The sequence below is a fragment of the Centroberyx affinis genome, unplaced genomic scaffold, assembly GCF_046629955.1.
Source record: "Centroberyx affinis isolate AG114_WGS23_722 - 3 ecotype Tasmania unplaced genomic scaffold, CSIRO-AGI_Caff_v1 ptg000801l_1, whole genome shotgun sequence".
Classification (NCBI taxonomy): domain Eukaryota; kingdom Metazoa; phylum Chordata; class Actinopteri; order Beryciformes; family Berycidae; genus Centroberyx; species Centroberyx affinis.
Window position 1 is genome coordinate 610,026 of NW_027279405.1, and position 21,043 is coordinate 631,068.

At 43.4% G+C, this 21,043-nt stretch overlaps 1 protein-coding gene across 1 annotated transcript; it reads left to right on the forward strand.

Annotated features, from left to right (window-relative positions):
* The first annotated feature begins 4,425 nt into the window (after positions 1-4,425).
* Positions 4,426-20,988, forward strand: LOC139644883 (phytanoyl-CoA hydroxylase-interacting protein-like). Its single transcript, XM_071520414.1, has 5 exons — positions 4,426-4,811; positions 14,565-14,761; positions 16,272-16,446; positions 17,785-17,902; positions 20,445-20,988. Exons 1-5 carry the CDS (start codon positions 4,706-4,708, stop codon positions 20,986-20,988), a joined length of 1,140 nt encoding a protein of 379 aa, XP_071376515.1. The 5' UTR covers positions 4,426-4,705.
* Positions 20,989-21,043: the final 55 nt, after the last annotated feature.

Below are 21,043 nucleotides of genomic sequence, written 5' to 3' on the forward strand. Positions count from 1 at the left end.
AACTCTAATCTTACCCATGAATCCATCACAAATGCATCAAGCACAATCTAGACTAGAACTATTAAATCACAAATATCAAAGTCCCTCCCTCTCACTTAGGACAATTATGTCCAAGACGCAGCTGACAATCTTCCTCAATGCCCAGCATGACTAATTTCAATTTCATATTCTACTGCGAGAGAGAGAGAGAGAGAGAGAGAGAGTGAGTGAAGGCCTGGCGAAGTTGCAGAGAAAAGAAACCACGGCTGTCTCCGAGGTGTTTTGTCACTAACCAACCATGCATTCAGTCAACTTCCCGGCGGCTTCCCTACTTGAAGCCCAGCGCAGCCCACGGCAGCACACACTGTTCCGATGGGCAGGATGCCACTGTAGGAAAGGTGTAAATGAGAGGAGCTGTGACATGGCTGCTAATGTGGCATGTACCTTACCACTGGCCCTCGTCCAGGAGGGAACAGCCGACACTCACTGCTCTTGCTGTCTCTGATCTTTGCCTGGCTCTCTTGTTTCTGTCTCTCTCTCCCTCATTCTCTCTCTCTTCTTCTACAAAACGCAACAGATCTTACTGAAACAGACATTTCTCTCAAGACAAGTTTTCTCCTTCATTTTATGCAGCCTCTGAGGTTCTCTGAGTATAATCTAATTAGTATGTGAGACTGGGCAGTGGTACTGGCATTGCCAACATAATGCAGTTCTCTGAACATCTTAATACTGAATTTGTGTGCTGCACAATATAAACAGTTCTGTTAGAGGCAAAGCTTTGTCACAATTTCCTCACAATTTTCCTGTTGGTATAAACATTTAAGGCCGCATTAATTTAATTCTGAAAGCCAAAGGCAAGCTCTCTGAAGAGAGAACATTTTGGTCCAGTCCCAAATGTGTGAGCTTAATCGAATGTTTTAATTTGATTGTATTACTTATTAAATGTTTATAGACACTTACTGAATCAATGTCATTGGATTTTAAATGGCCAGATGGTAGGCAAAGGCGTTTCATTCTTGTAAATCCTCAGATAAATGTCATTAGGGTTTCATTTACAGCCGTGAGGAAAGGGCTTCTGAGCTGATGAACAGACATTGTCAAGAACCCACTAACATACATGGCCATTATCAATCAAATGGCAGCTCATGCCAGAGCTCATTGCAAATCAATGACACGCTTCATTTACTTCCCCCAGACAAATGTGTTTGTGGTATGCATAGACACATACACACACACACACTCACACCCTGGAGACACGGTATCGCTTTCTGTCCACGTAAATGTTTTGGCCTGTGCTCCATATACTGGCTCATAACTGACCTCTCGGATACGAAGTGACATCTACTGACCGCCCCAGGGGAGAGTGTGTGTGTGTGTGTGTGGGTGTGAAAGAGAGAGGGAGAAAGTGAGAGGTAATTATAATGAGACAGATAGTGTGAAGCTTAATCAGGGAGCATTCTCTGCATGCTCACATATGGCTATTGCTCTCCTCTCCTGTATTTTACAATTTCTCTCTCTCTCTCTCTCTCTCTCTCTCTCTCTCTCTCTCTCTCTCTCTCTCTCTCTCTCTCTCTCTATACCTCTTGATATTGCCTTCCATGATTTTTTTCTCTCTTTGTCCTCCTCTCCCTGCCATTCCTCCATCTGTCACTGTGTGTTCACGTGGACACTGAGCTCTAAGCACAGCAGACTGAGCAAACTGGAGTGGACTGCCAATACAGGGCACACCATGACATATAGTGTACACAAACACACGCACACGCACACGCACACACACACGTACACACACACACACACACACACTGACACTGTCCACTGCACAGTAAATGCACACTAAATGAGATCCAGAAGGAGAGAGAGTTTAGGCAAAAAATGAGATGGAGGACAGAAAAGGAGATGAGAGGGTGGAAGGAAAGGTGGATATAAAAGGAGAAAAAACATAAAAGAGGAGAAGAGAGGAGGGCATGGAGGATAAGGAGAAGGAGAAGGGGGAGGGGATGAGCTAGTCCTGGCACAGCCGATCAGTGTGTGTTACATGGGACGCAGTGCCGCTCCCTCTCCTCCTCCTGCAGCTCTACTCAAACACTGACACTAACACAGGGTGACTCTCCCCGGGGGGGAAGCGGGTGGGAGGAGGGAGGGAAGGGAAGGATGGATGGATGGAGGTAGGATGAGAGGAAAGCCTGCAGAATCGGTCAGCCTCATCCTCCTCCTCCTCCTCCTCCTCCTCCTCTCCCGTTGCCAGATAAGCACAGCAAGCAGAGCGGGGAAATGGGAAGGGGGAGGGAGACAGAATGACAGAGGGGGCCAACGGGAGAAATAGATGATGGCACACATAACAATGAGCCTTTTTTTTTTTAAATGGTGATGGTGCTTCAGTGTTTTCTCTCTGCCTGTCTTAAGACTGAACATTTTGTGCTTTTCAGCCCATTAGCTGAGCTGTAGATCATACAGTATGTTTTGGTTTAATATACTTATTTTGATCGCTGCTCACACACTATAGATTAGCTTACTCAATGGTTTATGGAATTATAGCATAAACAGAATCATTTCAACAGATGCTGTGTTAATCTGTTGATATCAGTGCAAAGCTCTTTAATAATGATGGCATCTTTAGAGAACAGGGAGCAGTTGGCAAGTCTGGTGCTCACAGACACACACACACACACACACACACACACACACACACACACGTAAATATATCCATGCTGATTCTACATATTTCTGATGCGTCAAATGTATACCTAAATAGCTTGGAATATTGATTGGGTTTCATATTCAAGATAATTTCATCTGCTAATGCTGAACCCAGGAGCATCCTCACTCCCCTCTCCTCACACACACACAGCTCTCTGTTTGCAAAGAGCAATCAGCACACTGACCTTCAATTTTAATGAGTTGTATTTTCCAGGCAGGAAATTTGAGCTAAAAGGATGTTGTTGCCCGTGAAATCTGGGAGAGGAATACAGTCAGACCTTCATCAGTGTGTGTAATATGCTGCATAGGCCTACTGAATCTGAATGCCATGGTGATTATGAGCTTACGAGAAGTTTAATTCGCCTGCCTCCCATAACCCCATTTTCTAATCCTCCAATGCACATGAAAATGCGCACTAACTAGTTTACTGGGCTATATCCCCACAAAAATTAAATTGAGAAATGTGAATATTAAATGGGAAAAATGGAATGGCATTTGGCAGCTGATCACATTGCCCTTATAGTGATTCTTTATTTTTTTCTCTCCCCTTCTCTCCCCTATCTTTCTTTAGAGATGATGATGACGGTGATGCTGTCTCAGTGTGTGTGTGTGTGTGTGTGTGTGTGTGTGTGTATCAATCTCTCTGAACAAAGAGGTAAGAGGTGTTGGGGTGGCTTTCCTCCTATAACTGTGTAGCAGTTACTACCACTGCCTTTCCAACAGAATGACTCAGGTGTCCCATAAGGCGCAGCTGCAGAAGCCGATAAATATATAGAAACAAAAAGTGACACCGCATCACTAATGCGCCCCAATGGATTTATAGACAGAGAGAGAGAGAGAGAGAGAGAGAGAGAGAGAGAGAGAGAGAGAGAGTGAGTGAGTGAGTGAGTGAGTGAGTGAGTATGCTGCTTTGGAGATATCCAATAAGTATGAAAATGGCGCCATATTGATCAGACTGACTTCTGCATGGCCAAACAGCATTGTGATTTATGACAACAGGCTCCTGTGCATAGTGAGTAGCCTGCAGTCAGTATGAGTTTAGGTGTCATTCTTCTGTACACTTTTTCTTCTTCTTTCTGGGTTTAAACCTAAACCAGCCAAGTGGGCGTTTGGCTGCGCCATGGCACTCCTGTTCCTGTGGACCGCTGATAGAGTGGGCGTGGTGGTCTGGGACAGATAATTACACGCGCGCATACACACACACACACACACACAAACGCATACACATGTGGTCAGAAGAGACAGTTTTCTGGCTCTGAATTGATAGGGGTTTACCATCTTCTATGTAACGCATGAAGGGATCGGCATGAAGGGAGGGAAAAGGATAGGCCTAATTTAAAGACATTATGGTCGTCATGCAAATGAAAGAGTCATCCCAACCTCATTATGTGCAGCCCACTTGCACCTGCGCTCCTGCGAGAGGGCTATACCTCACCAAATAAGGAGATGTGAGGGACCCTCGTTGAGGTGACGTTGAACGTGAAATAAGAAAGAACGGGCGTGTAGACGGTTTAGATGGAGACTTAAACCGGAGGGGGAACACCGGGCTAATCTGGTTACATAAGAAGCCATTGAATTTGCGGAACGTTTCTGCACTAATCCAGTGGCCTATTCATATTCAACTGTCCCGCGGCGAAATAACATAGGACACACACTTACACACACACTTGTGGCTCCGACGACACAGACGCGCTGCACGGGTGTCCATGAAATAAGATAAACGCATAATACAGTTTTTGCTTTACACTTAAAGGCATCTCCGTACAAACTGCTATGACTCTCGCGTTACAACCTCGAACTGGTGGCTTGTGATGTACGCGCCCATGACGATTCACTGACGCGCCTCTAGCCGCACCACCCCGCAGACAGGAGAGGAGAGCTGTACGAGGGAACGAAGAGGGGACTGGAAACCGGTTCCTCTTTCTTTTCTCTTTCCTTGTCGATTGTGGACGGAGGCTGTGCAAGTCCTGCGGACGATACAACGAGTGATATTGACCAGCATCATCATCATCCAGGCTCTTCTGCAGAGATGGAGGTACCAGGTTTGGCGCACAACATCACCAGTCCATTAAGTCCGTGCGAGGGGATGATCAAGAACCTGAGCTTGGACGCCATACAGTTATGCGAACGAGAGGGTAAGGAGAGATTTGGTAGTAAGCCTGCTTTTCACTGGGGTATTGTGATATTTGCGCGCGTTATCGGTGCGTTATTGTTCATTTCCAGTGGAGCAGCGGCTCATACAGTTTATGTTTTGTCAGTGGCTGGAGCGCATGTTTTGCCCGTATTGTGTGTTAAAAGGGCATGGGGGCCGGTTGCTCCGCCGGTTTTTTTTTTTTTTTGGAGGGATGGGTGGCTGGATGGATGGATGGTGCGCTGGTGCGTGCGTGGAATAGCCGAGTGTCTTCAGCAACGAGATTTTGGTCACTCATAAGGATGGCTACTATGCCATTAAAATGTTAGTTTTAAATATAAAAAGGCGTATCCATCCAAACTGAGCTCATCCAAGTGAGGACATGGTGGTAACAGTTCATTGATACATTTCTTTATTTCAGCACCACGGACCTGGACAGAGGCCGGCAGCTTCCTCGCCTATAGGCGCTGCTTCTCTTTCTCTTTCTCTTTGGGGAGTTCCAATTACCATAATAAATCAATTTGCACATGGTGCAAGATAGCCTATACATTTTAATTCACGTGATGTATCATTTCAAATTACTCGAATTTTAATCAGCACGGTTAATCATCTTATTTTGAACCATATCCAATCCCCAAGCTTTGTGAAAAAGGTTCCCCAGGGCTCTGCATCTAAATGGAAAAATCATTCAGAACATGTGACTATAAAAGGCGAATACACTGTATTTTACTATCAGTTGCATCTTTGCCGGATAGCCTACCGGAGACACCTCCGATTTGAAAAGTTTGGGATATTCACAGTCTAATAACTGTGTAGTCCAAGATTTGATAGGGATTTACTAATGAATTAGAGCGCATATATGTAAAACTGATGGGCAGTTTTCGATGAGCAGGCTTGGCCCTGATGCGAATTTAATGGTGGAAAAAACAGCAAGTCATCATCAGGAGAGAATGATGAGAGGCTCAAATATGGCTGCACCCACATGTGCAGTGTTCAGAACCTCATACAGGCGGAGCACCCATCCACACCCATCATAGTAATTACACAGCAGTGATTCCACCTCAGGGAGTCAAAACGCATAGCCAACACCTTGATCCCTTTTTAATTAAGATGACAGAATTCACATTCACAGCACTGGAAAAAATATAATTTTTTTGGTGGTTGCATAAATTTAACTGGGAGGTATATTAAAACTGGAACAGATTGGCTTGTGTCTGTCTTTGGATTGGCAGATTAGGGCTGGCTGGTCCACAAAACCCTTCCTCTAGTCAATGGTGTGTCTTCATTCAGCCACAAAAGGAACCCCGGCATCTGATCACAGTGCAGCCATTGTGCCACAGTGCCTCATTTTCTCATCTGCCGGAGCTGCACCTCATAATGTAATGTTGTGAGATGCAGTTTATATCCTCTTAGTGCTTTGCTGGCCTGATTTTAAAGCTACAATTTTAATAATGGTATATGCTTGACTTCTCTAATGGACACTAGCTGTTTGTGCCAGCTTTGTGCTTTGTACTACTGCAGGTTTACTGCATGGGGAGCTTTTGATTGGCCTGCCCTTTGCAGCACAACAGCCACTTTCCTATTTGTCAGGCAGATTATCCAGAGTAAATAGTGTCTCTGTGTCCTTGAGACACCCACATACTCTCTGTTTATGGAGCAACACAGTCACAATGTCTGACCTCTGTGCACATTCTGCTGAACAATAAAATGGGGTATGGTGGCTGTCATATTGCCATGTTGTCTCTACAAATGATGGTTTAAGTAAATTATAGGATAGATGGCATAGTTGAAGCATTCCCACATCATCATCTGTGCATTTTATGTGTTATTGCTGCGCTATGCATGCCAATTCCATAATAATCACCTCATCTATGTTGATATGGCCATTGATTGTGTCATTTTTTGTCCATGGACATAGACAATAGACCTGAGAACTGAGCTTCATGATCTAGAGCAATTTATGTGTCGGACATATAGCTTGCTATGTGGGCAATCTGCTCTAGGTCAAATGCAATGTGATCCCCAAAATGTGGTTTTGACAAACTGAGGATGCCAGCCAGTTATTTTGATGTACCAGTCGGTCACTTTAAATGTTCTCCAGAGAAACCATATAACCATATAGTTCACAGGAGGGTGTGTTTCCCTGCCACACCCCAAAGTGTGCTAAGGTTCAAGACTGCATAGCCTACTTTTGACTTTCTGGGAAATGGCCTGTTTTGTTGTCCAGCCAATGCTTCAGTTTTCTGAGTATGGTGTTAATTTCAGTTCTACATAGCTCTCTAAATTTATCTCCCAAATCCATTAATATTTAATTGTGAGCATGAGAGGCTTATGTTCCTATGCTGACCCAGCAAATGGAAATGCACCCTGCTTCAGTAGGACTACTGTCTGTGATTACTGAGAAAGGGTTCACACACAGTAAGGACTGTTAGAGCATTTCAATGGACAAAACAAGAAATAGTGGGATACAAGTTGCTTCAGTGTGTCCCCTGTGTGAGAGGGGGTGTCACAGTCTTAATGACTTGGTTCTGAGTTAAGTGATGGAATAAGTGGGGGGGTGGTGAGTGTTTTGCCCTGAGTGATGAGTAGCAGGGATGTTACTGAATCAGCGCATATGAATAAAGCATCTCTCTCACTCCGGTGAGTGAAGCTCTGGGGACAAAGGTATTGAACTGCCAGTACAACAGGACACAAATTTGTCATCAACCTCTGCCAGGCTGACTGGGACCACCATTTTGATTTCATATCGATGTCTATCTGAGTCAACGCCTGCTTACAGCTGCTAATGAAATACACAGTACATGCCTCGCAAGGCCTTTGTGCCATTGCCACTGACGTAATTAAGTTGCCGTGATGGATGGCTGTCATTAACGCGACCAAGTACTGTGTCTGCTCTCTGTGAGACCTCTCCACCCCAGCACTACTGTTCCAGCTGTGATACCTTCAGTCTGGCAGTGTGTGTGTGTGTGTGTGTGTGTGAGAGAGAGAGAGAGAGAGAGAGAGAGAGAGAGAGAGAGAGAGAGAGAGAGAGAGAGAGAGAGAGAGAGAGAGAGAGAGAGAGAGAGAACCATCTGCCACCACATCACCAGCTAGCTCTCTCAAGTTGAAGTAAAGCACCCTCCGTCTTGAGCCTGCCAACTACTAGACGATGGCATTGTTTCCTCAAATGCATTGCCGCAACACTAAAACAAAAGGCTTAAGCTCTCAATCCCCACAAAGCAACAGTGGAGTTGAGAAACATTCTGAAAGGGAATTCTGCAAAAACTAATTAGGCAATGGGAGAAAAGAGTGTGCAGGGGGCCATATCTTGATCAAACTGTCCCAAATGTGCTTTGTTGAAAACCAAAATCAAACATTTTTAGAACGTCAACTCCTCTGATAACTGTGATATCATATACTCAGTGGGCTTGGCTACAGTTTATCCATCATGGTACAGTAACAGACCAGCCTTATGACATCTTGCCTGAGTACACTGGCACGCCAGTTTGGCGATATTTTATGTGGGTAGTTGCTCCATGACTGTGTTGGCAAGGGGCACATTAAATACTGCTGTTCACCGCGTCGCCATATCTTGGTGATTTAATCCTTTTCCCACAAATTGGTTGTGTAAAATGTTCAGTTGAATTGAGCTGCTGTATTGTTCAGACCATCCTTTGGCGTTTATTACAGTGCAACACTTTTACCATGAAAATCTTCTTCAAAGATGTCAGATTTTTTCTATGCCTGATCTGTTCTAATACTAGTAGATGCTTTAATTCTATACTGAAATTTAAAACTTACAGTATTTTACATTATGGTATTCTTAAATTCCAATGTTATGTCTTCCATCCAGTCCTCAAAGGATACAATAGATCGTACCCCAAAAAAAACTGTTGAAGGATTTTACATCATTCTCTTGTTAGTGAATGTGAATTGATTCTATGCAAATGAGAAATTATGACTCACTCTGGTTTTGGACATGTTTAAAAACGAGAGCTCTCTTATGCTCTTGCTTCCCAAGAGGTCTTGTGGATTTAATTAATTTGTAAGAGTAGGGGTGGGTAAATTCTGAACCTTAGAGTCCTCTTTCACACTTAATTTCGTCTATCTTTTAATCCTTCACCAAGATTTTGTATTCTATTCAGGAGCATGCTGATGTGAGAGAGGTGGAGTACAGACTGTAACCCTGATGAACAGGGCTTTGTTTATCGCTCTCTGCTAGAGAGAAAGATGCTTTTCCGTTGGCAGCATCTCTCATGCCCAGCATGGTCTCTGTCTCAGTCTAGCCTGTACATAGAGAGGAACAAAGGCGTGATTTTCAAAAGCCTTCTAGTCTCTATGCCTACTAAGTGTCTGCTGCACTGCTCACGTCTACTCAGTCCAATTTTACACCTAAGAATGGATCTCAAAAAGTAGGTGGTTTGTCTGTCTAAAACAGAGTGCCCTCTTGTGCAGTCGCAGACAACAATATGAGCGCTACTATCATTCAGCCAGCTCTCTCTTAAAATAACACAACCTGCATCCATACTGTTCAAATAGACTATTCAAAGTTATCCTTGACTGGCAAAACAAACCTTCTCTTTGGAGCACCAGCACAATCCCACATGTTGGACACTTTAATCACCAAAGCCTGTGTGCATTAATTGTGTAGATGTCCTCAAATTAAATCCCTTTCCTCTGTTTCATAAGGAATCTGAACAAGTAATTCACAATAACTAACAATACCAGGTGTGACTAGAACAAATCCAACCACAGAGAACCATTAGGATGGCCCTAGGTATGCATGTTAACAAGGTTGGTATTGATCATTCTGCATCTATTGCTTTTCCACGCTGTGGCATTGATTGCATGCTGAGTAAAAGGTTAATACCCAATAAGGTCCATTTGATAGGGTATAGTGGATTCAGTGCAGCAGGCAATTCACTTTCCAGCTTTTGAAATGTAATGCTTTTGCTATGCTGCAGACATTGCTGTGTCCTGCATTTTGGTAGTCTGCTCAAACAAGTAACATGGATTTACCCTGTAAGCAAGTTAAACATGCTCATATAAATAGGCTATATGTCATTATAAAAGCAAGGTGCATGTACAACAGAAGCAAGCAATAATTGGCTCCTAACCATGGGCTCAAAAAGTTAACATTTCAGTCAACTGGCTTATATGCAGGTAGTGTTGCACCTATTTTTTTAACACAAGTATGGAAGTGTGAGAAACTCTTGGATAATTTTATCTGTGTCATGATGAACTGTAAATGAGGCAGAATATATAAATCTTCACAAATGTGGCCTAAACCTAGTTATGTTGAAAGGCAACTCAAATGATCTCAGGCCAAAAGACCACGCACGTGCGGTGAGTGGCTTTCAATGGTTATGTATTTCTAAATAGGATTTGTTTTATTGAAGTGATATGGGATCTTCTGACCAATCAGCTGGCGACCTAGCTGTCTTTAATTTACATGTGACGACGCGTCCACGCATGGACTGGTACAACGGTGAGAGACAAGGGAACTTTTTAAAATAGATTTGGTTTTATACATTTTAGAAATGTAGCTGTATGGCAAAAACGTTGTTTACTGTACAGCTTTAATTTTAGAGCTTGGATTTTTAGGTTTTTAAAAATGCGTGGTCTTCCCAGTTTCCCAGTTAGTACCGTTGCTAGCTAACGCCATGCTTGGCTTCGTTTACTAGCTAATTTCAGTTTAGCTAATTTATGCAGCTGATGAGAGCAGTTGCATCGGCCTTGTACTGATGACGTTTTTGGGAGCTAAGGGGTTATAGCGAGCCAGGCTATTTTAGATATTAAGTATAACTTAAGCTACCAAACGCATCACAGATATGCCATCTTAAATTTTGTGTTTAAATTAGTAGTATTTTTAACTGTAGCGTTACAATACTTGACTTGAGCTTGTGGCATACTTCCTCACCCCGAGCTAACTTCAGCTAAGTTTTAAGCTAGCTGCAAATACGTGTGGAGGTGTTCCCCCATTACAAGTACAAAGTCGTGAGAGCCAAGCTACTAGCGTACAGTAAACTGTGTTTAGGTCTCCCCTGGGCCGGGTTGTGAGGAATTGAAGGCTTTCTCCCTCATCACTTGACCTTCATCCAGCTTTATTTTATCTCCTCCACATTTCATCCTCTGCTCTCATGGTCCCAGAGAGGATACAGAGCAGAGCTTAGCACTAGATCTAATATAGCCTGCGTATTTTCCAGCAGACAAGGCTACCAGGTGGATACACAAAGGCTAATATTCACCTGGACTTCAAGGCCTATGTGGTTAGTGTTAAGAGAGACCCATATGAGGCATAAAGGTATGGTTAATTTGATGAAAATGTAGTATTATACCACTGCCTAAACATTGTGAGTATAAAACCGACTTGTGGTTAATTTGTGTCTTGCGTAAACGATATAGCCCTGACAGATGGAATAGGTATATAGAATAAGTTGTTGAGCTGTATTGTGTTACCCTAACCCTTTTTTTATTTCATGTGTATCTTCTCTCTGAAGGACTGTTATAAATTTAAAAATGTCAAATAAAATCAATCAATCAATCAGCTATCTCCTAAAGAACAATAAAGCTTTCTGCACCGAGGCCCTGAGGCTCTGAAACAACCTGTCTGATGACATCATGCTAGTCTTCTCTCCTCTCTTTCTTAGGTAGCAGTGGTAGTTATGTTAAGTATGTTGGACACAGATATTTCCAGGATGCTAGTATGTGCTGTTCTTTTATCTAGTTTATTTGTTCGCAATTTTGCGCACGTTTGTGTTCATGTTTTTATTTATTGCTTAGACTTTTATAACGAACAAACATATATATAACGTTGTTTTTGGGCATGATTGAGTTAAGTTTGTTATGTCGGCAAAACCTGAGTGCATTAGGAAAGCTCTAGTGTGCATATGTAATGCCTCCATTTGCAGGTTAATTAGAGGAGCATTAGTGCTAAGAGGAGCTAAATCAGCATTCTGGCTCTGGGTGCAGAGTCACAAGGTGCTGGGAGGCCACAGACCAGGGGTCTCCTTTCAAAGTATTTGAAGGGCAACACCAGTGTTGACATTAGCATCTGAAGACACAGAGGACAAAGCATTTACTTTGCTTATGGCACAACACAGCAACTGAGTTTGCAAGTTTTTGATATTTTGTGTTAGGTTTAGGTTATTTTTTGGCATGCTGGTAGCCTGTGGTGGTGAGGAATCAGGACAGAATGGGTAGCCTGGAAGCCTATGGTCATGATGAATTGGCACAAAATAGCTACCCGATTTCTCAACATAAAAAGATGCAAGACACCTGCTGGAGGTATTGACTCCTACAAAGATTGAAATAGAATCCACATACACTTGCTCTGCTTGTCTTTTAAGGCCCATATTACTCAGCAATTCTGTCACAGGTCTCAACTTGACTAAGCTATTTTGAAAACTTGCACAAGAAACCCAGACAATATGTCACCTCCTTGGGGTATATTCCATATTTCAAACTTTGATCTTCTTCCCTGACTTGGATGTCAGAGAATGTCAACAAGCGTTGTCTTTTTCCTCTTTTTGCTAAAGGTCAGCGACACTAGGTCCCCAGTGGGATGCTACAGTGCTGACATCACTGTCTGGTCCTTGCTGACTTAGCTGTCCATTCTCTCATACAGGTCTTGCCTGTCATGTCCTGTGTTGCAGCAGACCAAGATATTAACAAGGCTTATATCTAAACAGAGAGGTGTAGGAGTACCCACATACATGCCAGAGGTGCACTCAGGTCAGAGAGCCAGGCATAGTTCAGTTAGGCCGAGGATGTATTGGTGGCCTTCCTCTACCCTGATTACTGGCCTGTTTACATTCTTTTCAGCACCCTAACCCCCCACATCCAAAATCCAGTTTAAGTCATGTGCAGTAAATCCAGATAATAAATCCTATGTGTAAACTGCATTGACTGGGGGATGGGATTTGCAACAATTCCCTCAGACGCCAGCCACTGGTGAAGCAGGTTTCCTGAGACTAATCTGTATTATCACCGAAAAGTCATCATTCCATACTAAACTCACAAGTCCAAAAGGTGGATTTTGTTGTTTTTGTGTCCATGTTAGCAGCAGCTTAGCTCAAACAAGACAAAAAGGGGGCCTCTCTTTATGTAAAGATTACTATTCCTGCTAATCGGCTAACTTAGTGATTAGGACAAAAGTAATCGGGGGGTCTGCTCTGGTCTGGTGGTAAAGAGGAAATATTTGTTTCTCACAGATGTCATTTTGATACAGTCGTGCCTCATAATTTGGAAATGGAGCCAAGCCAGGACAAAAATGTGAGGCTAGGCTGCTTTGAACTGTTTTCAACTCTCAAGGGAAAGATAGACTTTGGGTGTAGGATTTACCTTCTGGTTGGCTATTTCCTAAAATGAATGACATCCTACAAATGCTCCACTGTTGAAGTGTTGTGTAGAGTTGAGAGAGAAGACTTCATACAGCCCAATTATGGAATTACTCTTTTATCTCCCCTTCTCTCAGCTGATGAGTGGAGATGGGTGCACCATGCTCCACTGCTTCTGCCATTGTTTACTCTCTATAGAGTCCAGTAGTGTTGTGCATTACTCCCGAATTCCACATTCTTGTATCTTACTCACTCTCGTGTTTAGACCCTAGAGCGTGCACAGAAAACACATTGTTGCCATGCCAAGTGGGTGTTTTTTAGTGTGACGCAAAGTCTATATTCATACTGATTCTACAAAGCCCTTATTCAACCCCATTTTGGTGTTTTCACAGGCCTTGGTGCGCACTTTTGGGTGTACGCCTTGGCTACATGTATTAGATTACAGTGGCATGACAACTACATAAGAACCTGCGGTTCACAGAAATCTAAATGTTTTCATTTTCTTTGTTAGGAAACTGGCCTTTGCAGTAGCCTATCCATCTATGCTACCTGGGCTACCCACTATTTCTAGAAATGCCCCAGGCAGTACATGAAAGACCAGTGAAACTGAAGTTATCCAAGTCCAACAGACTCAAATGAATGGCTCAAATTCTCTCACATTCACCAGCATTTTAAATGTCCCCTTGGCGCTGAGTGTTGCAAGCTAGTCTATATTGCCTATAGTGTAGAAGCTGAGGCATTTCACTGCTGATTATAAATAGATCCATCTCTGCTGAGTAGAGAGAAGATTCAATCAGCAGTGCTTGAAATATTTAATACAGAGTGAGCCGTGCATGTTCTGGGAAGCTGATAGGTGTTGTTGGGGGGATTGATGTGTTTCTATGGCAACATATATGGTACTTGGCCATGCAGGCAGTTCTTTCTGTCTGTGTGTGTGTGGGGTGTGGCCAATGAGTGTTCTCTTTGGCATAATGACTGAGGCTACATGACTTAACCACTGCAGTGGTATTGTGGGTTTCCAGCCAGAAAGAAAGAAGGAAAGAAAGACTGAAAGAAAGAAAATCCTGACGGCTGAATAAAAGCAAGGGGCAGATAAAGGATGAAATGTTGTAAGCTACCTGCTCCATATGGTCTTCTCTGATTATGCCTATTATCAAATTTCTTAGATTACAGTATAAGCACTGGTTTAGGATCACTGATCAGGATCCCATTAACACCTAAGTCATTATGAGCCAAGATTCAAAACTGACTACATTAAATTCAAATAAGCATTATTAGCAGGACAAAAGGATTTGTGTTGCCAAAGCTTGATAACATCAGTATTTCGACAGTAAATATGGGCCGCAGTATTTCATTGGTATTTTGCTGAAGATATATCTCATTGATGGAAACAATTGTGTCAGCATTGCTTATTTGCTTGTTTTCTGTCATCCCGGCAGGAAATAAGTCCCAGGACAGCGGTATCTCAGAGATGGAGGAGCTCCCTGTTCCCCAGAACATCAAGATCAGCAACATAACCTGCGACTCCTTCAAGATCTGCTGGGACATGGAGCCGCGCGCCAAGGAGCGCATCACACACTATTTCATTGACCTGAACAAGAAGGAGAACAAGAACTCCAACAAGTTCAAACACAAGGTAATGCTAATCTCAACGCAGATAAAAACAGCTGAAGGTAACACTACAGAGAGATGACTCACCAAAGTCGCTCTTGTTTTTAACCTCACTAAATAGCATTCACAACATTTCAACGAGAATGAAATGAATCACAGTTGACTTTAAGAACGAGAGGCCATTTTCTGTATACATTATTCAGTGTGTGGAATTGATGATTGAAGAGTCACATACAGCCTTAGTGACTAGACTGTGCAAACACACCTAAATGGAGAGCAGGTATGCACGGAAAACAAGAGAAAGTGATTAATTTAAACCAAGCTGGAACACCTAAACCAAGACTCAGGTATTTATATTATTACATTTTTACCCTAAAGAACACCATATGTTAACTACAGATAACCTTTCACATCATCCATGAGACAAAAGACACTCATTTCAAAGTGGTCATGTTCAAAGACTCCACAGCGAGCCATAGCTCCAAGCACTAATAGGCTAATATCGCACGCACAGCACTCCCTGCCAGACAGTAATGGCACCGGCGGCTGAAGACAGCAGCTCCTTCAGCAGTTGGTCTAATGAATTGGTTTGGTAATCTTGCAGGCTTGTTTCATCAGCCTCCTGCCTTCCTTCCCGTAGTCACTTCCTGGGTGCTGTGTAGCGAAGTCTTACCCTCTCTACTCTGTGTGGAGGGAGACCCCATACCAGTATTTTCATTGCAGTGTGCAGCAATGATATTGGTGGATTAATGGGCTGCCTCTGTTACTAGGCAGGGGCTCCGGTAGTTCTCTGGTCCAATCAATGACCTGTTAAGGCACAAGGCTCTACAGATTACTGTATGTATATAGAGGAAAGGACCTCAGCAGGCATTGCTGGTGGTATAAATGTATAATAATTAAGGATGAGACGATATGCTTATCTCACGAAACAATTTGATATGTGATATGGGTTCACGATTCAATACAACCACGATACAGTGTAATAAATAGAAGAAGTCTGACTGCAGAATTATGTTTATTTCTGAGCCACACATCTTTCTAGCAATGGCATTGACTTGCTAGACTATTAACAACAATGTAAAAATATCATTACAAAGTACAAATAATATATTTTTGATGGAGAGCTTGTGAAATTATGAAGGACAAGCCGTCTCATTTGTGATTACTTAAGCATAATAAAATGTAGCTAATATCATGATAAATTTTTCTGCCTACGATACGCATTGTCACATTTTTTTACTGCGATATATTGAATTTAGATATACTGTCCCATCCCTAATAATAATGTTTTTGTATTGATACTGACTGCAGTCTTCCTACTATATGAGGTTTGTTCATGTGCTTGTGTGCATGTGTGTGTGTGTTCGCATGGTGTGTGTGAGTCCCTGCATGTGGCTGAAAGCAGTCTATTAATGGAATATCTCTCTCTGACCCCTTTTACCCGATGTGTCTCTCGCCTTCTCACCCACTTCCTTCCTCTCCCCTTCCACCTCCTCTTTCCTTCCCTCCTTCCCTCCTCCTCTCCCTCTCCCCAGGATGTGCCCACCAAGCTGGTGGCCAAGGCGGTGCCCCTGCCCATGACTGTGCGGGGCCACTGGTTCCTGAGCCCGCGCACGGAGTACACCGTGGCTGTCCAGACCGCGTCCAAACAGACTGACGGGGACTACACCGTCTCTGAGTGGAGCGAGATCATCGAGTTCTGCACTGCTGGTGAGCGCAGCAGGGCTGGGTGTATAAAAAAAACAGGATGGGTGCATATCCAATCCCTGATTTTGTTAGTGTCAGTGCCACACGGTACCAACTGATCTGCAAAGGACCATAGCAGGAGGGATAAAGACAGGTATGGAGGGCAAAAATGATGGATGGGGGTTGAGGATGGAGCAGGATATGAGGGAGAACACGAGAGGTGGGGCTAATTTGTTGTGAGAGAAGGGTAGGGAGTGAAAGATGGATGGAAAGAGGGAGGAGGGGATTGGTAAGAGAAAAAAAGAGGGATTAAAGGAGAGAGGGGAACTGTGATGTATCGGGATGCAGAGGTCACTGAGTTCAACATTGCTGGTTAGAGGCTCAGAGAGGGGGAGGGGAGAGGAGGAAGGGTGTGATGGCGTGGAGGCTGGGGAGGAAGAATTGATCGGAGAGAATGAAGGGAGGGAGGCGTGGAGGGGATGGGGAGCAGCTGTTGGGAGGAAGGAGAACAGGCAGGGGGAGAGAGCATGAGTGATGGACGTGTTGGAGGGAGATGAGGAAGTGGCAGGGAGGCAGGTTTGGATGGGGGTAAGCTGGAGAGGAATGAAGAGGAATGCTTAATGATGTGGTTCATCCTAATTGGTTAAATCATGGCAGTGCCAATGTGCCATAGCCCCAATTCTGGCTCCATGTGACAATACTGCCCTTTCCGCTTTTTTTTATCATTGGGGTAATTCAATCGTTTGAGCCCAGCAAATTGTGCTTTGGGTCTTGACCCATACTATTTAAACAAAAAAAGGTAGAGGAAGTGAAGGTTGTAAGTATGGGACAGATAGAAAATGGGTGCTGAGCAGCAAAGATCAGAGACTTCCAATTAGTGGAACATTTTTGAATACATTTTTCATTCTCTCTGTTATTCATTATTCAGTATTGAATGGATAGTTTATTAAGATCTACAGCTTAATGTATTTTTTGCTTTTGATTCTGCTGCATTGTATAACAAGCTATAAGCAAGAAAACTGTGTAGAGTGTTCTTACTAACAAAGCTACTTGTTAAGGTAGATTTGATTACAGGACTTGAATGTCTCTAGCATAGACACTGAGTCATCACAAGCTATGAATAGAATGTGAAAGTTCAAAGGAAGAAAGAAATAGAAAGTAAAAGATGAAAGCATCTCAGGATCCTTGGGTGCAGTTGCACATTTGACGTTGTATCCTGGAAGGCACACACAGGCACACACACACACTTCCATATCTCTTATAATAAATGAATTTGCGCTCTGCTAATGACAATTGTGCATTGTGTCTCCTGTCCTACTGATGATGGTATATTATGTCTAATGATGTCGTGTCTGTTTCCAGATTACTCCACAGTGCATCTAAACCAGCTGTTAGAAAAGGCGGAGGTCATTGCCGGCCGAATGCTGCGTTTCTCCGTCTTCTACAGGAACCAGAACAAAGAGTACTTTGACCACGCCAGGTAGGAAGAAGTTTATCAGCCTGATGCCGTCTGAGATTTACTGTATGGCTACACTTATCATTTTGATGGTTTGTTTGGGATGATTCTCAGGATTTAGATTTTATGAGGCCAGATTGCTTGGTCTGAAAATGTCTTCACTTATTTTTCTGTATTTATTTAAATCTGTCTCTGCGTTGCTTATATGTGCATTTTGGCTGGACTGCATTAAAATAATGTAGAATTCTGATCACAAGGCAAGCTGGACCACTTCCATATCTGGTTTTGAAGATCCAATATCAGCAAAATCCGATTTTCGGGTGTTCACTTAATACATCTGGTGTGATCAGATCATTAAAGTCACATTGAAATAACAAACGTAACTGTAACCAATAAACATGTTCTACAGATTTACTTATCAATAGTCAACAGATGCCTTCCTTCAATTAGTCAATATGGGAGCCCCAATTTTCTTTTTTTTCTATCACTTTTTGGTGAACAGGTTAGTGGATGTCCATTGCTGTTCTTTTTACATTACATTAGCATCTGCTCCCCTTACTGACCTCTGCTCCCCTTACTGACCTCAGAGCCTTGTGACGTTACTTGATGCTAATCTGAGCCTGAAGCTACAGTACTGCACATGGCAGAACAATGATGTAATGCTTCAGTGCTGTAATACCATGAGTTCTAATGCAACAGTAGTGTTAATATATTGCTGTGATAGCAATGGCAGAGTGCAAAGCCGTGATGTTGATAGTATATTGATGTGATGTTGAGTGTATTGCAATGAAATGTAATAACAATATTGATATAGTCCTTTTGACACTTCAACATTAACGATTACATTATTGAACATTATATAACCGATTTTGGCGTATCAATAATACTGCAGCACCTTCCCAAACAGCTCCTGTCTTTTTTCACATATTTTTGGTTGAATGCATTCTTATTCAATGACAGCTGTTTGTGGCCAAGCTGTGCATCTGTAGTATTATTTGCACTGTGTATATAAGGGGGATGTGGAAAGTGGAAATTCAACTGAAGGGTGCTGTTGCACAAAATGTGTTGATGGCAAGTTTAGGATTAGTTCCATAAATCCACCCAAGTACAAAGAACTGGAAGCCGCTCTACCAAATGATAATCTGCCAGCAGGCAGAATATAGTCCTAGACTGCATCTTTCAGTAAATTCTTCTACTTCTATACAAGATATAGCCGAAGCACATACATGCTTCAGTTTTCAACTCTGCCAGAGGACCGACTTGGAATCTAAACACAAAAATACAGTCCTTTGTTTCCATCTGCCGGCATATACTGTATGCCACTGCAGCAAGAAAGCTCCCTGATGGTCTCTTGCATTGGACCGAAGCCTAGCGTAACTCCTCCAGACAGTAACAGACACAACCATTGTACAAGAACATGAATAAAAACAACACGCTTGTGGCAGCAAAACCTGCTCAAGTCTGCACTAATGTTAATGGAGAGAGAGTGACAGGGGAGAGAGGATATGTCTGGAGTAGTCTATTTTTAGTTGTTTACTTAAAGCATCATGCAGTTACTATATACTGCATTTTTTTTTTTGGCTGATATGAGCGCATTTTACCCCCTCCTCTCATCTCCTATCTCTCCTCCTCCCGTGATGGTGTTGCCCTTTCTCCTCACATCCTCCCTCCTTCCTCTCCTTCAGAGGAAATGCTCACTGCTTACCAAAAACACCACTACTGAGCATTCTTTTGTTGGAGGTATATGACGTCATTTGGATTGATTTCTCCTTCTTGCTGAGTTGCAGCTGCAACAGCGTCCTGACTGAGTGTAGCATGGAGAAAATGCTTCTGTCAAACTGCACCATCATGTGGGGAATACCAGTACTGACATTCCCACTTGATGAAGCCTCTGATCCGTGACCTGGGTGGGAGGGGAGCTGAATAATTCCATAATGATCGCAACAAAGCAACAATTATGTCTATAATGACAACCTTTGGAGTGGTAGCAGTATAATTACAATTCATAATTGGAGCTTTGGAGCTCTGATTTACTCTGTTGAGGAGATATGCAGCTGCCACAGAAGCATTCGGTGCTTTGAATGTTCATCTATTAATTTGGAGCAATCTTGGGGAGCTTTCTGAAAGTTGCCTTTGTTTCTTGCAGAGTGATAATGATAAAGGAATATGTCTGTTTACTGTGGAGCAATTTTCTCTCGCTAGATTTTCTTGATGAGACTGGACTAGGCAAATGCTATTACAGCTTGAGAAATAATGAAATTAAAGCTGTATACCATACAGAGAAGTCACTCTATCATGAAAACAAATACTCAGGAAGTATCTTTTCTGTCAGTGATTGAATATCTCGACACTGTTGATCGAATTTTGCTAAAATGTTCTCAGCACTGTGTTCTGTCATTTCCAAAATTACACCGATTATCCCAAGGGGGGCACCACAATTACAGATCAAAACAATGTGACATATTTGTTACTGATTGTCCCAAAGGAAGACTGTATCTTTCATGGGGGGGGTGACATGTTTGCTGTTGCCTTGTTCACGTTTCCCTGTCTGTCTCTCCCACCCCAGGGAGGTGCAGGGGAACCGGATGCTCCCGTCGGTGAAGGACAACAGCGGCAGCCACGGCTCGCCCATCAGCGGCAAGCTGGAAGGCATCTTCTTCAGCTGCAACACAGAGTTCAACACGGGCAAGCCTCCGCAGGACTCCCCCTACGGTCGCCAACGCTTCGAGGTGCGGGCTGACACGCTCTTCAACCCCGACACCAACCTGTACTTCGGGGACTTCTACTGCATGTACACGGCCTACCACTATGTCATCCTGGTGCTGGCGCCGCAGGGCTCCCCGGGCGACGAGTTCTGCAAGCAGAGGCTCCCCGCCCTCGACATCACCGACAACCGCTTCCTCACCTGCATCCGGGACGAGGAGGGCGACGGGGGCCTGGTGTTCCGCCACGCCCAGGACGTGATCCTGGAGGTGATCTACACAGAGCCCGTGGATCTGGCGCTGGGCACGGTGGCCGAGATCAGCGGGCACCAGCTGATGAGCATGTCCACAGTAAACGCCAAGAAGGACCCCAGCTGCAAGACCTGCAACATCAGTGTGGGACGCTAAGAAGCTAAGGAAAGGAGGAGCGGGAGGGAAGGACTAGAGGGGGCTGACCTCGACA

Bases quoted from the DNA above. Each gene is read 5' to 3' on its own strand.
- LOC139644883 (XM_071520414.1), top strand. From the start codon at position 4,706: ATGGAGGTACCAGGTTTGGCGCACAACATCACCAGTCCATTAAGTCCG. The intron at 4,812-14,564 runs GTAAGGAGAGAT...TCATCCCGGCAG, and splicing joins ACAGTTATGCGAACGAGAGG to GAAATAAGTCCCAGGACAGC. The intron at 16,447-17,784 runs GTGAGCGCAGCA...GTCTGTTTCCAG, and splicing joins CATCGAGTTCTGCACTGCTG to ATTACTCCACAGTGCATCTA.